The 18777-nt window shown below is 34.6% G+C and overlaps 2 protein-coding genes across 2 annotated transcripts; one reads left to right on the forward strand and one right to left on the reverse strand.

The window, feature by feature from the left end:
- Positions 1-2751: 2751 nt before the first annotated feature.
- Positions 2752-9474, reverse strand: LOC120334532 (calcium-activated chloride channel regulator 4-like). The gene is made up of 14 exons (XM_078109455.1): positions 9430-9474; positions 9124-9342; positions 8660-8770; positions 8072-8251; positions 7439-7705; positions 7017-7172; positions 5977-6079; positions 5811-5890; positions 5285-5378; positions 4940-5084; positions 4436-4575; positions 3996-4182; positions 3293-3618; positions 2752-3033 (listed from the first exon to the last, which is right to left on the reverse strand). The coding sequence occupies exons 1-14, from the start codon at positions 9472-9474 to the stop codon at positions 2813-2815; spliced, it is 2274 nt and encodes a 757-aa protein (XP_077965581.1). The 3' UTR covers positions 2752-2812.
- A 6379-nt stretch (positions 9475-15853) lies between these two features.
- On the forward strand, positions 15854-18773 carry LOC144411840 (calcium-activated chloride channel regulator family member 3-like). The gene is made up of 6 exons (XM_078109456.1): positions 15854-16058; positions 16182-16319; positions 16532-16676; positions 17033-17132; positions 17600-17768; positions 18378-18773. The coding sequence occupies exons 1-6, from the start codon at positions 15900-15902 to the stop codon at positions 18771-18773; spliced, it is 1107 nt and encodes a 368-aa protein (XP_077965582.1). The 5' UTR covers positions 15854-15899.
- Positions 18774-18777: the final 4 nt, after the last annotated feature.

Raw genomic sequence — 18777 nt, forward strand, 5'->3', positions numbered from 1 at the left:
TATGTAAGTTCTTACCCAGTTACAGAAATTAGTTATAATTGTTGATATTAACTTACCTGATGTCTTTCGTTTAAGAAATAGCATATCAGAAAAATTTATGAGCCAATGTTATTCGTTCAATATCTATATGATTGTTCGTTATTTTTAATACCTCGCCGATCATAATTGCATGTATATATACTTTATGAAAAATTTGTCAGTTTTTTTTTTAAACGCGTACCTCTTCACGTACTGTCAATTTCCTAGTTAATTTTTTTATTTTTTTGAATTATTTATTTCTTTTGATTAAATTTATCTTTGCTGCAAACGAGGTTTTATACAAGCAATTACTCTTGCAAGCCGTGACTGCTGCTTCTGCGGCTGAAATCTTCATTTTTTTTAGCTGACCGAAGTAACTGACTTCTAGTGGCAAGAAATATGAAATAATCTCTCATAGATTGAGTATATTTGATAGGGAGAAATTCAAGTACACGACTTCAAGAAAATGTGTAATATTTGAGTTTTGTCGTTATAAGTAATCTACAATATTCGTAATGAAACACCTGTACATATTATTCTGTTACATATTTTGTCGATTTATTAGATTTATTGACTGTGAAATACAAAAAAATTGGATTTTTTTTTAAATTGAATAGTTCCATTGAACTCGACCCAGGTCAAACTTTTAAGTTACTGTTAAAAAATTCGGTTAATTTTTCTTTATCCACCATAATTTTAATATAGTTTAACTATCAAAATCTTCGAATAAACTTTTAGTTTGTAATGCATTTACAGTATATAATTGATTGTATAACGGCTAAATGCTATTGATTTTATGTACTTTTATATAGTTGTCATATTTTTAACCTCGTTGGCGTCATAAAAATGTCATTCCGACGGTAATTGATTAATTACTGCGTTGATACATTTTTGCCTAACTTAGCGTAATCATTATTCGCTGATTCAATCGGTGTAATTAGGCTAAACAGAGCACGATTTTCAAAGCGTGGTGTCAATCTGGATATCAGATTTTTTCGATTGTTATCTTCCGAATGACTAATCACTTTAAATAAAAAAGTTTCATGTCAATGAATTATATTAATTTGACAATTTTTGAATGTTTGTCACGCGGAAACTTTGATCGATTTCAGTGGTGGTAAACTGTCTGCCTGTCTCTCACCATTAACTCTAGAATCCTGAAAATAGTGCCGGTATTATCTATATTCCTATTTCTTTAAAACACGAGTATTCATATGAGTCTTTAAAATACAACTAGCGGGTTGAGGTTTACCTATAGAACAATAACTATATCTGACCCGCTTAACGAAACTTCCTTGCTTCTTGTTAAGTTAAAAAAAAACTTGTCATTCTCGAATGGTAAGAATTTAATATTCAATTAGCTATAACCTTTTTCATATCCATAAACATAACCTTTTCTGTCTGATATTGGATTATTTCTTTGATCGACTCAAGACGATGAGAAAAAAATAATATTCCATAGACTGTAACAATAACAGATTTTTCATTTCAATAAATAACAACAGACATACGATCTCATAATATGCAAATAATCACAACAAAATTTAATATTTATTCTGTAAAAACGTCTAGCACATGTAAACATACCTCTTTCGTGGTTTTACGCGTCTATACGTTTGCGTAGGCGGGATCATACTGCGAGAAAATTACAATTGATTCTACCTTGCTAAATTGAAAAATATTTGTCTTTTTGCGGATGCCCGCTCGGAATGTTCGCTTTCGATGAACAGTTTTTTTAGTTTACGTAATTCTAACCGCGCATTAAACAATATTACGGTCGAATTTCCATACATCCTAATTAGGTAACACGGTCATACAATATACAGTTGATGCACCCATATTGAATTCCTCAGAAATTCCTAAAGATGTCAATATTTTGCCAAATAATTGACATATGCGGAAATGTCTGTCTCTATTCCTTCAAGATGATATACTTTAGAAATTAGAGATTATATATATATATCTTTGGAATTCACTTCCGGGATAGATTTTGAGTTTGATATAAATATATTCATTTACATGATTTACCTAAACCAGAGTAAATCTCATCAACATACTAGGATTTGAACCGTTTGAAAATAACCGTAACCCATGCTATTCTAAAGAAATATAAACCGTTTTCAATATTGTTGCGATCGTACATGAGCACTTTTCGGCAATATTGATCTTTTATTATTATTACATCGGATAGAATGAATTTTAATATAAACTAGCCTGAAGAAAAATGTTGTCGGGTAAAATACTTTTGTAAGTTAGATCAAGTTGAAATCAATGGACGCCAGTACTGGCAGTTTGGACCGATCTGATTAATATTCTTTATCTTTAAATACTCTAAAGACCTGTTTTTTCTATTCTGATCTGCTGACTCAAAAACAATCTTGATAATTTGTCCAGGACGCTCAGGGCGAATGATAGTTCAAATCGCAATATTTGGATATGCCAATCTCTAAATAACAAACGATACTTCCAACAGAAATAAAACATATTGAAGTTTGTGTTGTGTACACCCAGATGTAGAAGACTTTACATCTTGAATATTTTTCATTCCCAAACAAAACGCTAAAAGTAAGTTTACTAAAAAAATATGATATGAAAATAAATTATTATTTTTTGAATAAGAAAGATTTTTCATAATTAGAAATTGATACATCTAAATATATAATTGGAACTACGAAAAGTCATTCTCGATTTTAAGCAGGAGAAATAACGAATACTCTTTTTAACAAATAATCCGCATAATTGATGGTTCGTTCAGATTGGCGTGGTAAACGAATACAGATAATATAAATTGAATTCATGCATATAATGAGCTTGGTCTAGGTATCGCAGTACTCTTGTGATGATACTGTCCATATTGTTTGCTCGTGCCGTTTTCCATATTCCTCATTTCAAAAGCATCTGCATAAGGATTTTCTATTGTTTCACGATCCGGCTTAGATCGGTTGGGCTTTGAAGATTTGCTCGAAGATTTATTTCCACAGCATAGCCAACAAATAAGAATAGATACCGCAGTTCCTGTAATAAATTGTTTGTTATTAGAGTCAATCTATCGACCGAAAAAGACGATAAGACAATAAATGGTCTGAATTTCTGATTTAAGTTTTTGGAGAAAGCTAAAAAGTGAACATATGAGAGCTCAGGGCTAATGTAAGCACAAGAAACGAGTCTGTTTTTCACCGGCAAATCACAAAACCAATTCACAATTAATATTCACTTCTTTGTGGTAGATAAGAACCAAATGTTTTCAGCAAAGTATCAAAAATAGGTTACTTACCCAACGATGCAACAAGTACTAACAGCAAAATTCCAATCCCAATGTATAAATTTCTTTTGCTCGGCTTTTCTGTTGAAAACGGTGTGAGCTTTGTACTCAATACAGTTGGTAGTTTCGTAGTTGTTGAGGCCTCAGCTCTAGCTTCGGTGCTTGAATCTATAGTCGAAGTTTCATTGGTGGAAGCTAAAGTCGACTCATATGGACTGGAAGTTGTATCTGGTGGTAGGGCAAATTTTGGAGGTTCGAAGTAATATCTTATGATAGCGACGTTAGAAATATCAGCTTGATTTCCGGCCTTGTCCGTTGCTCGAATGGCATATCCAATGCTGAAAATATTATGATTGGTATAATTTATTACAGTAAATATAACAATAGTTGGAATGAATATATTGTCCCTTGCTAGGAAATTAACTACTTTATAACCTTTCCCCTCATAGCATTTGAATTGCTCCAAGTTCAACGTTAATCAATGTTTGCTTGATAGTAATGCACCACTATGATTATATAAAGTTTTAGTAGCTTCTTACAATTAAGTGGTGTTCACCGATTGATTCGCTTATAGATGAGTTCAATAATTACTGTGTGAGGGCGTGCGAACTCGATTTGAGCGAATTATCTTTATCCCAAAATGTCCTAATTTGGTATTGAATTGCTTTTTCCGTGCAATTATCTCGATATTCTTGTTTTCTTATGGCTCACTTACCTTACGGAAGTAGCAGAATTAGTAAAGTTAGGTGTTTTGATCACAATTCGTTCAATAGTACCAGCCATAGAAGGATCAGAAATGTTTCCCTCGGTTACAGTGTCTTGGTATATCTCTGCATTAGACTCAAAACTGCCAAGCAAAGCATTCATATCTTCGGAATTATATCGAATTTCGTATTTTGAGGCTGAAAAATCATGTAATTACGATTTTATCTGTTGTATCCTGCTGGTCAGAAATATTAGCTCGGTTGCGGAGTTGTTTTGTCGAGACTTCCAAGTAGTAGGCATTCAATTGATGAATAATAATAAATAAAATACAAAGCCACATCAACATTATAATTCCTAATGTTGAACTCTATTGCTAAAGAACTCGATTGATCGAACTCGATTGCTAAAAGAAGTTGTGATAATATATTAGAATTTATAGGTGAGAACTACCTTTCCCACTGTCAAAATCATCTCCCGGTGCAGTAAAAGTTAAAACAATTCCTTTTGTATAGTTCGTGAAATCGTTCTGTGCTGCTTTCAAGTCAAATACTTTACTCGGAGAGAACATATCCGATGATGTAGTCCCTCCACTGTAAATAAAAATCAATCTCAAGAGGTCGCTGTTACTCTGATATAAACAAGGAGTCTAGGACTTTCGATGGTGATGGAGAAGTCAAATTTTCAACAGAAGCTCAAAAAGCACTAAGCGTCCTAGCAATCTATTGGACAAGGCTTCCACAAAACATAGTTTTTGTTATCAAAATTTTATTCTCTGCGAGTTCGGAGCTGAAGTCGAAGTCAAAATTTTCTCCTCGGAATCGCGTTTTTTTTTCAATCCGAAATCAATCGTAAAACTTCTCCGGCTTCACAGTCATGTTTGAAACACAGCAATTCTCAGTAGACTAAAAGTTAATTTTCCTATAACTACTAAACTGAACAGTTATGTTGCGTTACCCCGTAGGTGGCGGTGTCGGCGGTGTGTATTCAAAAGCGCCTGGTGAAATTTGTCGACTGAAGTTTCCCAACCGTGATGAGTCGATTCCAAATGTTACATTTCTTGGTAATAATGTCGGTCCATTGGGATTGAGGACAAGATTTCCTTTATAAATACAAATGCATTTTTGTTTAACTCAATACTCCAATTATGTATATATCGCCTACTTTAGGGATAAATTCGTTATTTCGGGTGAAATTCATACAGTCTGGTAACTATCGATTTTAGTGTCATCAAGTCGGAATGGACGGTATACTATATCACCTGTCCGTAATAAAAGGATATATGAGGCAATATGAACTAACCGTTCTCATCAATGACACCTGGATTATAAGTTGCTCTAGATTGTCTGACAGAACTTTCAACGACCGAACCATCCGATTTTGAATATACTTTAACCTGGAATAAACAAAATATTCCACTGCTATTACAAATTACCATATGCTATACCAAGTACCGGCCAACATATTCATAGATTTGATGAATAAAAAAAAAGGAGAAGTATTGGTACTCTGTATTAGCACGGTATGTAGGTTTTGCGATTTTTTTTTGCATGCTCCAGTGGTTTGACACTTGACCTTTTGTTTTGTTTATGAAGACACAAAACAACGCGGTCCGGCGGGTCCGCCTGTTATTCCATCTGTCCGCTGCTGATAGGTAGGGTTATACTCGCTGCACACTACTTGGTAGGCTGTGCGAATTTTGAGAAAGATGGAGTATTCACATCTGTGTTGTGACAAACCCATGGAGAAACCAAGCGGATTCCGAGTGCCGGTAGTATGTTTCTAATATTTAAACGTTGTTATTATATTCAGATATTGGGTTACCAACCTTAACTGAATATCTCCCATGTATGCTTCCTGTACACAAGTATCTGGAATACACGCCATCGTTCCTACGAATGTCAGGTTCTAAAAAAAATGTTATATACATATGAGACCGAGTATGTTTTTGCATTTTGTCTAAGTTAGAAAACTAGTTTGCCTCAATCTCTTACCAGCTCCGTTGTCATATAAGTCATACGTCGAGGAACCTTCGCCTTCTTTAGCGAGCGCTGCCTCGACATGGGCCCCGAGTACTGGATTGAGTCCTTGTGTTACCTTGTTTATGGAAAGTAATGAGTGAAGTATTCTTTGTTACAGATGAAAATCAGGGGTAGTCAAATTACTTTAATATTCTACAGGCTTTACTTTAAATTGTAACAGTTTAAATTTTGGGTTCAAAGATCAGATATATAAAATCAAACGGATAAGTGACTTATTCAATGAGATCATATATATGGGATAGAATAGGATTTACATATTTCTATCGGAGGAGAGGAAATCCGATAAGACGGCTAAACCATATGGCGAACCACGGCCTTACATCCGGTTACCATTCCATGTCGGGTATGGGATTAGGGGTCTCATGTAGTTTCTTACCTAACATACTTCTAATGGGCAGAGCATGACAATTTTTTCACGTATCAATCCTAACCCCCATCTGACTACACCATCCAAAAATTACATCATTACGACGTCACAGTGACGTAATAGAGCCCTTCAAACTATACGAACTGCCATCCAAGACGCGCAATCGAGCACCCGAAATCGAACAGTTAGTTCTCTCGTTTTCTCGTCGCAACGATTCCAATAGGAGAGAGACCGATAACGTCAGTCAGTTCTTTATCGTCGGCGCCAATGCCATTTCGGTCGATCGTGCGTATGTTTGGCAAGCTCTATGACGTGATTGTGAGGTCGTAGTGATTTAGTTTTTGGATGGCGTAATCAGATGGGTGTTAGGATTGACATATCAAAAAATTGTTATGCTACGCCCACTAGAAGTACGTTCGGTACGAAACTAAACGAGACCCGGGATTAGTTAGTTATTTGTTTTCGGAAGCATGGATTTGAGGGTGGAGGAAGCCGTAACTGACCAGCGTTTACCTGAACCCCCTTACGGCGGCTCTACCCTATTATACACTAAGGCATTTTTGGTGATGGCGTGGGTAATATTGAAGAGTGGAGACACTTTAATAGTAAAATAATTCATTATTACCGTTGCGTATACTAAAGGACAGTAATTCTTTTGACTCAACACAGACGAGACCATAATTGGCGGAGTGTCTTTGTCTGCAGCCATCGAGGTAACAAATACAACAACGGTCTGGCTGTTGGAAGTTCTTTTTTTAACATGACTTTCCCATGAGCCGGTCTGTAAAAAATGATATTGTAATTATCGCAGAATCCCCCTATAGCGTTTGATAGCGCCATTATGGGTTCACGGTGACAATAATTACCTATTATTGGCAGAATATCTGGTAGTTTGAACATACACTACACCATGTAACATATTCAAGAATACGCTTCATTGGTACCAGATAAAATGGGCTTATAGTCGCCCTTAAAATTTCGATTGTCGGTTGCATTTTAATTGTCTTAAGAAGTTTATATTTGAATTTAAGATAATTAAAACAATACCTGAGCTGTTCCCGGGATTTCAAATCGGATTGTTTTATATTCTTCAGATATTGTCGGGTTTTCGCTGCAATGGTATGATTCCTTCCGGTCTTCAGTGGTATAATTACATCCCGAAGGTGGGGATAATTCTATAATAGGGCGTTCAGCTTTGTTTCCGTAAGACCAAGTATAGGTAAAGACAGTATTGTTTCCAATTGTGTCGTCAATATCAACAATTGTGGTATATTCATCAGTCACATCATCAATAATGAATGTTTCACTGGTCAACTAAAATGTGGATAAGATTTGTGCTTTTCGCAGTTGATTATTTGTTAACTATTATTCACTTTTTCAACTTTGCATGATTCATTTTAGATTCTATTGACAATACTATATTACATGTAAATCACTGGGATTTGGGGCGTTACACGTTTTCTGCCAACGAAGCCAAGTCAACCAGAATTTTCTAATACAACTCCATGTTTTGGGAAGTAACAGTTTTTATCTCAATTTTGTTACATCTGAGGTAGAATGGTTTCTGAACGCGAGGTATTCACAATGCGAATGCAATGTGTCATCTTCAATTTGAAATAATAGTGAATAGACTGGTTCAAGTCAAGTCCTATTAAGTCACACTGCAGTAAAAAATGTTACTTGTAGTGTTTTCTTCGTGTCATCTCCATCTGTTGGCTCAAGCATTTGATTATAAGATTCTACAAAAGCTTCCAAATCATGCGAAGCAGCGAAAAACCATTGACCACCACTGTCTTCCGAAAGAGAAACTAAATCTTCGTTGGCGCTGGTATATACGATTAACGATTCAACTATCACCACCTTAAGCAAATGAATGGAAAGAGCAAAATAAATAGGCAAAAGTTATTTTCATCACAGACGCAATAAATATTTCGTGTAAGTTTTCCTCTGTTTGTAAAATTTTATATGGCATTTGTTGTTGGGTTTGAGACTGAAAATATTAAGATAAAATCGAACTATTATATATATGAAGTAAAAGGTCGGTTTTAGAGCAGGAAAGTGCAAGATATGTGAATACAAAATTGTTACACTGACTCAATTTAAATACTTTGTTTAATTTATTTTCATTCGTTCCGTCGTTTTTGATAAGTTTCAGTTTGATGAAAAATTCTTTTCCAGGTCAGCATCAAATAATATTCGCATTCCGACCTCACGTCAGTGAAAAAAGTGATCAATATTTTAAATGAAAATATATACGTATTTTCTTACCTTTTCTAATACATCGTCTCTAACGTCGGCAACATGGGGTTTGGCGTTTTCTCCACCATCGGTCATAACAATTAAGTACCCTCCTTGCGCTCGTGCATGGTTCTCGAGTACCTGATATGAAACCATATACAATAAACAGTGTTCATTATGATCCAGAAACGTATATTAGACATGAACTTTCTATGTTTTAACTTCTCTATTTCAATATATGATATTGTTCGTTCATCCGAAATAACCCCTTGGAATGTCATGATTTGTGTGAGTTTGCTCCGCACCAAATCCGCCACCACTAAGCCCACTAATTTTGTAAAATCAGCAAAATAGAGGAAAAAAATTTTTTTAGGCATTGATACTGCAATTGTTGATAATGGCTGATCATATCACCCTTTGAGCTGCATGATCAACCGTTGAGAGTCGTCCTCGATGTTTCAATATTTTTTTATCGTTTTTTTGTATCATGTTACCTTAATTCCTTCATTGATTCCACATCCTATGCACGTACTATCAAAAGTACGGCTAGGTAACTTTGCTGCTAACTGTTTTCGATCTTCAGGTGTCTCTAGGTGTACCAACTCGCTTACTGTTACTGCATATGTATGAAACGTTACTATTCCGACGTATGTGCCATTGGGCACATTGGTGATGAAATAATTTGCGGAAGTTGAGATTTGTTCCAACCGGGTCTGTAAAATATTAATGCATATCGGAAAATAGAACTAAGAAAAGTAAATTAAACTATACTGACTGAATATATCAGGAACATGACTTACCTGACCACTACCATCGGTTGAGCCCATGCTCCCAGAAATATCCATTATCAGAACAAATCGGCGACTGCCTTCTGCGTGTTTAATATTAAATACGGGAGTTGTATCGAGGATGGAAACAGGATAATTCCCAGTTATGAAGTCGTTCGATTCCATTATAACAGTCCATGTACTTTTTCTGTTGCACAGTCGGTTCTGATCATTTGGCGCATCGGCATTGTGGAAATTTCGGCCGTTACCGTCTTCACAAAAAGACACGATCTAAAACATATTACTATGCGTTAATAAGGAATCGCATGTTTCTGCAAATGTATCTTATGAACTTGAGCAACAGAAAAAAAATTTTGATTTTTATAACCCAATATTCTTACCGGATCTATATATTGGTAGGACATTAGTGATGCATTAAACACTCCATCGGAGTCCGATGCATAGCATATGCAGTCTTGTGTAAACAATCCCGTAGTCGGGTCCGTGTTACAGGCCGGTCTGTTAATCTCTGAATTCGTACATTTTAAAGTTAGATTTGGATCTTCTGTGCAGCAAATTCTGATTCCCCGCGCACATCTTAATAATATGATATTACGTTAGGGTCTGTGAGTGTTGTTAAATTTGCAAAATTCGCCTAAATCTTGGTTTTAAGCAGACACCGAGAGTTACTCTTGAGGACTACCGCAAGCATTAGCCCATATTCAATGAACAGTACGTTGATGAACTTACTGAGTTTTGGTTTGGCAATTATTATAATCTTGTGGGTCGCACAATACATTTGCATCATCATCAGGATCGATGTAAAATGGATCGGTTTCCGATGTTTCATCAAAAACGCCCCATCTGTAGTGCGCCCATTCGTGTACTATCACTTTTTCTGTAAAAAACATTCTGGTCAAAGATATCTGGCACGAAATTTATATTCTTGAAGAAGATAAAATTATGCATACAACGAAACCATTCATATGTCTAATTGTACAATTTTGTATATAGGCCTGCCCCACATATTTCAATTCATATGCTCAATTTCTGCCGAAGACTGAACTTTGCATTATTGCTTCAAATTGAGCAAATGCCAAAAAACAAACGTTTCAATTTTTATTTCATGTTTGTACAATCTACCTCTTGGTCCATAGTTTGTTATCATGCTATCATCCAGAAAATAATTTGGAGTGAAATGAATGTATGATCCAGGTTGTCCACAACCTCCCAATTGGAGTGTATATGGTGCATCTCCATAGCTCAGATTCTCTTTTGCAATTATAACATCGGCCTGTTCAAAACAAAAACACACATAAGTAATAGTGTTTGCTTCAGCATTTGACAAATCACTGAACGTAGTTAGTACAAAATTAGTTATTATATATATTGCAGACTCATTCTCGCTCACAAAACGCTACTCACCCCCCCCCCCCATTTACACGTCACAGTAGAGCTAATCTATCGCCTGTAATTTCAATAAATTCATGCATTTGTCGTCCTAAATATATATAAATGTCGCCTAGAGCAGGGGTGTCAAACATGCGGCCCGCGGCCGCGAGCACTTCCAATGCGACCCTCAAACGCCTAACAATATTTCTAAAATTATGTGAGTTATTTGTTATCTAAATGTAATACATTTTTCAAACCTTTTAAAGTGAAATCGATTATTCACACAGATAAACACAATTTGCTGAAAATAGTTTTAGAAAATTAAATTTTTTTTTGTTTGGAATTGCAATGGGAGTTGCAATATTTCTACATTTCTTAAAATTCTAAATCACATTGTTTAATTTGTCACATTTCCATCAGTACAATGAAAGAATACAATATAAGTATAGACATTATCAGAATAAGCTCAGCAGTCAATATAACAATTTTAAAGATCAACTTTGAACAATTTTTTTTAATATGTTTGTATATTATCATAATTATAAGGCTACCTAGTTACTGAAAATTTATATCAATAACTCAAGCGGTCCACGTATGCCACGTTATGGTAGGAAATGTGGAGGGAAATGTCTAGTCCAGGGGTGGGCAACCTTTTTCGGCTCGCGTGCCCAAATCGGCTAAATTTAACGACAAAATTCTTCCGCGTTCCAACCAAAATTAAAAACAATGCTTGTTACTTTTAAAGCAAACATACACAATAATAAACCTTCTAAACATGTAATCTACAGACGGATTCACTATTCGGGAAAATATCAGCCTGACAAATAGATTTGATTACTTTTCTTATTCTATACAAGTGATGCTTCTTCTGCTGCATTACCGTTGATAAAGATTTACATTGGGATTATATTTTGTAACTTTCAAAGAATAATACAAACTACTGGTTATATTTCTTTTGAAATCAATTTATTTCAGTAAGTTAGCAAGTAACTCTAACCAACATGAGCTGTACAACCGTAGTAGTATATATTTACGGTACAACCTCATAAATCAATCAGAAATGAAGAAAAAAAGTGGCACAGACGAACTCAATATTACGTAACAATGAACCCCCCCCAATGAATGCTGTGTCTCGTCACAATTCGTCGAGAGCTAACTCAGTTGTTACGTCATAATGTATTTCTTTGTATATGTCATGAAAAGACAAAAAGAGTTTAAAATTGTAAATGAATAACAGATTGTTAACAAACGATAATGAATAAACAAACACCGAGTTTCATCAGATAAATCAGAGCCTCGAAACTTTTTATCTGATAGAAAATGATCTCGTTTCTGAGGCCTCGCTCGCGTGCCGAATAAATGGGCTCGCGTGCCGAGTTTGGCACGCGTGCCAGGGGTTGCCCACCCCTGGTCTAGTCCGAAAAGGTAGTCATTTGTTTGTTTACTGATCTATACATGCAATGATAAACGTAATATTTTGTATTACTGAAATTAATCAAACATTCTCAACGATCCAGAGTAACCTATGATCATATGACCTCGTCAATTAGAGTTGGTACTGTAAAATCATTTCATTCTGATATTAGTAAGATGGTGGCACAAAAGAGATGCCAAACGTCAGGTCATATGTAATAAAAAAAAGTTTATTCTGTAGTATGTTTGTAAATTTTAGGCTTATATATTGAGATTAAGTATTTTTTAGTGTATATATTATTCTTTCCTTATCAGAACTTTGTTCAAAAATGTTGTACATTAAAATTTATGATTTTTTGTGATAAATATAGTAAATTGCAATAATATTGGAATGCAAAAATTAATATGTAAATTGCATTTGAAATTCGAGAAGATACCAAAACTTCATTCGGCTGTTCAATTGCGTCAAAATATATGCCACAAACTATACCTATATAAAAATATGCCTCAAGTATACATTGTCAAAATATATCAAAAACTATTTGCGGCCCTTTGCACAATTCCTAAAATGCAATGCGGCCCTCGAAAACCCACGAGCTTGACACCCCTGGCGTAGAGGGTCCTTATGGCATATTTTGCACAATAATTTATAAAAGTACTTGTCGCGTTAACGGGAGAATAAGCTGACATTTCCACGTTCTAAAAAAAGAAAAAAATCTAGCATTCTGGTTACTTTGTCATATGTCTCATTCCCAGCTAGTTCCGCAGATGAATATGTCCAATTGCTTGGCAGAAGAATTGTTACTTCGCCAATATATGCACGATTTTTGGTTGCTGTGAATAGCGCACTGGATGCCTCTGTCCAAGATTCCTGTAATAGATAATATAGTTTCAATGAAGCGAAAGTTTTTGTGTCCAATGAATAAATAAACAAGAGAGCAATGCTCAAATATATGGACACGAAGGCTAAAACGAAGTAGGACCAAATCTATCCCAGCACCGGTAGTCAGATCACTGAGATGTGATCACGGAACCACGGCTCGCAACATTTAATTTTGATGGCCTCATGACACAAAACTTTGAAGTGAAAAAACAAATGAAATAGCCTACAAGCGACAACAGCAAGCTTTAACTACTTAAAATTTCAAAGCAATTGGTCCAGTGAAGAAAAAAGCGATTTTTTCATGACAACCTAATATAGGCTATAACAAAACGATTCGTCCTCTGAGTCTCCAAAAATCAAAGCACAAATATATGATCACAAATTGGGTGACGTCATATGACCTTCACCAAGGAAAATTTTTGTCTAGCGTTTGAACATTGTTCATATACACTTTTGCATACAGAAATTAAATATGTCATAATGTCAACAATACGCGATTGCAATATATATAGGCATACATCAAATATGGTACACACAAACAATATAACGAAACGAAATAATATAATGTACTTTGGTCTTACTGATTACGTCAATATATCAAATGTTTTCCTAGAATGTATTTTGCTGCTAAGTTGAAATGAATTACGAAATATTCACCAAACATTATCAAACACGTTCTTACTATTATTGAATCTATCAAGTCATGATCTTCGGATACACTTGGATTGATAGCTATGACAATTCCAGTATATTTGTTGTTCTCAAGTTTGACGATTCCTTCACCAAGTCTATAAAGCATCATAGAAATCACGCACATCCATATTTTCTTCATTTTTGTTTTCATATATATGTTAAATTTTTTTTCTCAATATTCTAAAATCAAATGTTGTTCACGTTGAAAACATACTAGCTGAGAAAAAAGCTCTTGAATGCAACATATGCTAATGATTTGGTTTCTGCGAGACTAACTACTAATCTTCTACGCTTTTGTGCCGATGGATCCGTATGCATAAAATGCAATGATGCTGTAGCAAAAGTAAAGGTAACTATCCTAAGTCAATCCAACATACTTGCTAAATTTCAACGAGCTTCCTTTTCTAAATTATTTTATATGAATGAAGAAGACTTTGGTTCATGGGCGATCATGATTAGTATATAAGAACTAAATCATCAGTGCAACATAGTAGTATCTATTCTTATTTGTTTATTCTTGAATGAAAACGTCACCGATCACTATAAAGCAGTGGGCTATATTCATGATATATTATAATATATATACTGACAGAACGAGTTTTTATCAACTTAGTGAATTAAGGTTGCATTTATTCACATGAGAATTACCTCACTCATCGGAATGCTAAACTTTCAACTGACAAAATCCTTCTACTTTTCAGAGTAGCGAAATTACAGCTGCATTAATAACGATTCAGAGTTATCGTCCAAATCTGACCTTTTTATTCAATTGTCTATTTCTGTTTGAATCAAAACTAATTGGTGTTGCAACTTTTGTTCTCCTACGTAGTGTGCATAACTGGTATATAACATTTCATGCCTTTCATTTTCAAAGTTGTACTTGGAATCTATCTATCACATAATAGCCCTAAATATTAGAGCACACCTGTATAATCTATGAACTCGTATAGTAGTTCCGACTCCTTTCTAATAAAAAAGTATCTAGACGAAGTCTTCTGGCAATTTTGTTTGAATTTGGATTAAATAGAAAAACATCATATTCCACGGGACAATATCGGGGAACGATATACGGAAATGCAAACTTTAAAGTGAAAGTTTGCCATCAAACAACAACGAAATTCCATTTTTTCAAAAGAGGGGTAAGTAAACGCAAGCCCCGATTTAGTTTTTTTTATTTGAAATTAATAATTAGCATGTTTACACATATAAATAGAGCAAAGCTGTGCAAACATTAGGGTTCATTTACGAGTCCATTTTCAAATCGTTTTCTTTATTCTGAAATAAAAAAATTAATTGAAGGATAACATTTTTATCCAAATGTGGTTTTCCAAGGAATTCAACTATTAAATCTTGCAGCATTCGAAATTTTACCATCAATACTTTTATTAAACGCATTGTCCACATAGAACTCGACATACAGAAGAGCACTGACCTGGTCTTAGAAAGCAAACGTATTATTTGTTTACTCAACGGATACTGCTTGAAACTCACCTCAGCCGCGTTCGCCTTCCCGGTCGTATATCATATATATATATATCGCCAAACAATAAAGCAAGGGTTGGGGGTCATCGTGTCCACATCATGACTAAGAAAAATCTAATATCAAATGCTCGAAACTGTTGTTAGTCATCAACAAAGCATGTCTGAACGGAGTGTATTTCGCTTCGAGGTAGCATCGCAACCGATTTACAAGCGCCATATTTTGACAAATATAGGTTGGAAAATAAATAATTGACCGATCGAGTATTGCGCCATTTTTTTAACACATATATACTTATTCGCTCTTATCATTTTGCCATTAGAATGAGCAATGGAAATATTTTTGAGTATTCAAAATGATGTGTTGTCACACAGCAAACAAACTTAGACAAGTTTCATTTTAAATGTTTAATTCAAATACACAAACCCAGAATACCACAGAATAGTATGGACAGAATCAATTCGATAAAAGAGTTGGGGTTAGAAAAAATCAATTTATCGTTCTAGTTTGAAAAAAGACAACTATTTATCACAAGCAATTATCGAATTATTTTGTAGGGAATATTAGTTATTTGGATAACATTTATTACTACATATAAATGCATCTTTTCAGTATATCAATTATATGAATAGTTGAAAAGATATGTGGAGTTCTCGACTACCAGTGGTAGTCTTATTTTTTCTTTTCCGTTCTTTTGTCGGATCAACAAATGTGAAATTAGAGAATAATGGATACAAAGGATTACTAATTGCTATTCATCCTACCGTTCCGGAAAGTTCAGCATTGATTCAGGAAATAACTGTGAGTTATTGATAGAATGTCTTCCTATAAAATCTGTTAGATTAGAAAAATGGTGTATGTAAACAAATTTGACTTTAAGATTAATGTTTTTTTTCACAGAAAATGTATATTTTTGTTCATTAGGACGCATGGACAAGCGCATCAGAAGCTTTATACAAAGCAACTAAACATCGCGCGTATTTCAATATCATTACAATACTGGTGCCGGCAACATGGACCAAAACTTCTTATCCTATATCAACAGAAGAGACTTACAGCGAGGTAATATGATACATTCAAATCTCTTTCCTTAGTTATATTTTGTTGTTGGTATAATTCGTCAACAAGATTTTTATCGCTTGATTCCGGCACGCTTTGCAGCCGATCCACAAGCTTATGCCTTATGTAATGCCCTCTTTCGTATATGAATTTGTGTTTTATTGCTATTTGCTGTTATGTTTAATTGCATACATGTGTCACAACCATCTTTTCAGGCCGATGTAGTGATTGAAAGCGGTTCCATATCAGCCCCTTTCACGGAACAATACGGAAGTGCATGTGGCGAGCCAGGAAGCAAAATCCATACCAGATATAACTACTATACTGACGATGACGCTGTTACAAATTTCGGTCAAAGAGGTAAATTGTAACTATAAATGATAAGGACATAGATTTTTTTAGGCTTTTTTATTCTGAACCCAAGAAAAGACAAAAGACGATGGTACATATAGGCCGGTCTATTTGAAAACAAATGCGAGCCTGAAAGTATTAATCTAACCCTTTTCAAGTCAATTAAATAGCTTTTATTAATCTTAGCAGAAGGATTTGTCTTTTCTGCAAACTTGATAATAGTGGCCGAGATATTTAAGTACTTTTGGTCTGGTTCAAATTTTCCCTGAATAAAGTTTTAAAATTTTTGATTTTAATAACAAAACCAAATGTAAAATAGAAAGTAAAAGTAGTGCGTTTTACATTCAAGTAATTTTTAATTCCAGGTAAAGCTATTGTTCAACAATGGGCACATTACCGATATGGCATATACGACGAGACTTCAACAGAGTATACGAAGCAAAATGGAGAACATCAAGCATCAAGGCAAATAGAATAACTTTCCTATACATATACAGTAATTGAAATTGAAAGTGGTTAAAATTAACTAAATTTATAGTCATAGTTTTTGTGCTTCAACTCTTTTGTGTGTCTGGTGTCATAGAAAAGTAACTAAGTATATTACGATGGTACTGAACACTGAAAATTTGGGGCTCCATAAGTGTGTGCACCAATATAGATAACTAATTTTGTTTGCCTATACTTTACATCAAGTTGTGTAAAGAGACTGAAATCTATGGGCCACTTGACTAACACAGACAGCCCCTGAACTTGTAATAGAACTAAAATAGAAAAATCGGAATCAAATTATACCAAATCCTAACCTGGTAAACATACTACGTGGGTACCAAATATTTAACAGGGAAATCAGAAAGAAACCTGTTTGCTTCAAAGTGTTTGTGCTCTGGTGTTGGGTGTAGAATACACGCTTAATTTTTGTTTGAAAAATTAAGGTGTCCAGAATCTGTCAGTGGATTAGTTGTCAATGTTGAGAACACTGCTACGACTTGTGCGTTTGATGAAAATACCAATACTTACACAGATGATCAGTGTGTTTTTTTACCACAAGAAAATACAGCTGGAGTTAGCACCACTCTTTCGTGTTACCAGTATTTGGACAATGTAAATATTTTACATATTTTCAACTTATAATACTCTAAATTTTCTTTACATTCACATTTTTTGCACCTGCACCTTTGAAGTTGGAAAAAATAAACAGATAAATAAGAAATATTGTCGCAACTACCAGGACGCGTTCCTCTAGTTTATTTGATCATTTGTTTCCTTGGTAATAGCGCACCTATAAAAACTACACTGAACTCAATATCGTGTGATTTGATTAATGATGTCATTCAATAGAGATATTCTTCACAATTGCCCGATCCCCAGCAGTAAAACTTTTTATGCACGCGCAACTATGGTGCTATAAAAAAATTATTCACATTCTAAATGGAACACATTCCAGATAAAAGCCCCAACAGTTTATGACACTCGTATAAAGTTATAACAGAATGTAATCCACGTGATAAGATACGTCATTTTTAGGCATGGTTGGCAAGGGTCAAAGGTGACTATATCACACTATTCAGCTTTGTAATTATCGAACTCGGAATGAGGACATACTTTGAAATACAAAACTATGTTCGCTTTACTATTTTGGGCAATTATTTATCAAGTTAACAATATACACTACGTTAGTTGAATTTGACAGTAAATATTCTTTATATTTAGGTTGTCACATTCTGTCACGACCAGGACCCAACCAATCCGAACGGTCCTAACGTCCATAATTCAAATGCAAAGAATGAACAAAATCGACTTTGTGACAGAAAAAGTTCTTGGTATCACATTTTACAACATGACGATTTCGTGAAAGGGAGTAATCTAGCAAATGATAGCATTACTGACCTAACGCCCTCGTTCAATTTTGTCAAAATGGAAGAACATCCAAGATATGTTCTCATTATAGATGTCTCAAACAGCATGAAGGGGGTAAGACCTGAATGTTATACGACACCATTTGAAATAAATGATAAAAATATTAAAAGAGAAAGTACTAACGACACTAAGCATTTTTCCTTTTTCCCTTTGAGTAAATTATTTTTGCTAGAATATCTTGTTGCATGAAACT

The sequence above is a fragment of the Styela clava genome, chromosome 15, assembly GCF_964204865.1.
Source record: "Styela clava chromosome 15, kaStyClav1.hap1.2, whole genome shotgun sequence".
Lineage (NCBI taxonomy): Eukaryota > Metazoa > Chordata > Ascidiacea > Stolidobranchia > Styelidae > Styela > Styela clava.

Coding starts and splice junctions, on each gene's coding strand:
- LOC120334532 (XM_078109455.1), bottom strand. CDS start 9,474: ATGGATATTTCTGGGAGCATGGGCTCAACCGATGGTAGTGGTCAG. Junction 7,706..8,071: donor ACACGAAGAAAACACTACAA/GTAACATTTTTT, acceptor TCCACATTTTAG/TTGACCAGTGAAACATTCAT. Junction 5,891..5,976: donor CTTATATGACAACGGAGCTG/GTAAGAGATTGA, acceptor CATTTTTTTTAG/AACCTGACATTCGTAGGAAC.
- LOC144411840 (XM_078109456.1), top strand. CDS start 15,900: ATGTGGAGTTCTCGACTACCAGTGGTAGTCTTATTTTTTCTTTTCCGT. Junction 16,320..16,531: donor CAGAAGAGACTTACAGCGAG/GTAATATGATAC, acceptor CCATCTTTTCAG/GCCGATGTAGTGATTGAAAG. Junction 16,677..17,032: donor TACAAATTTCGGTCAAAGAG/GTAAATTGTAAC, acceptor TTTTAATTCCAG/GTAAAGCTATTGTTCAACAA.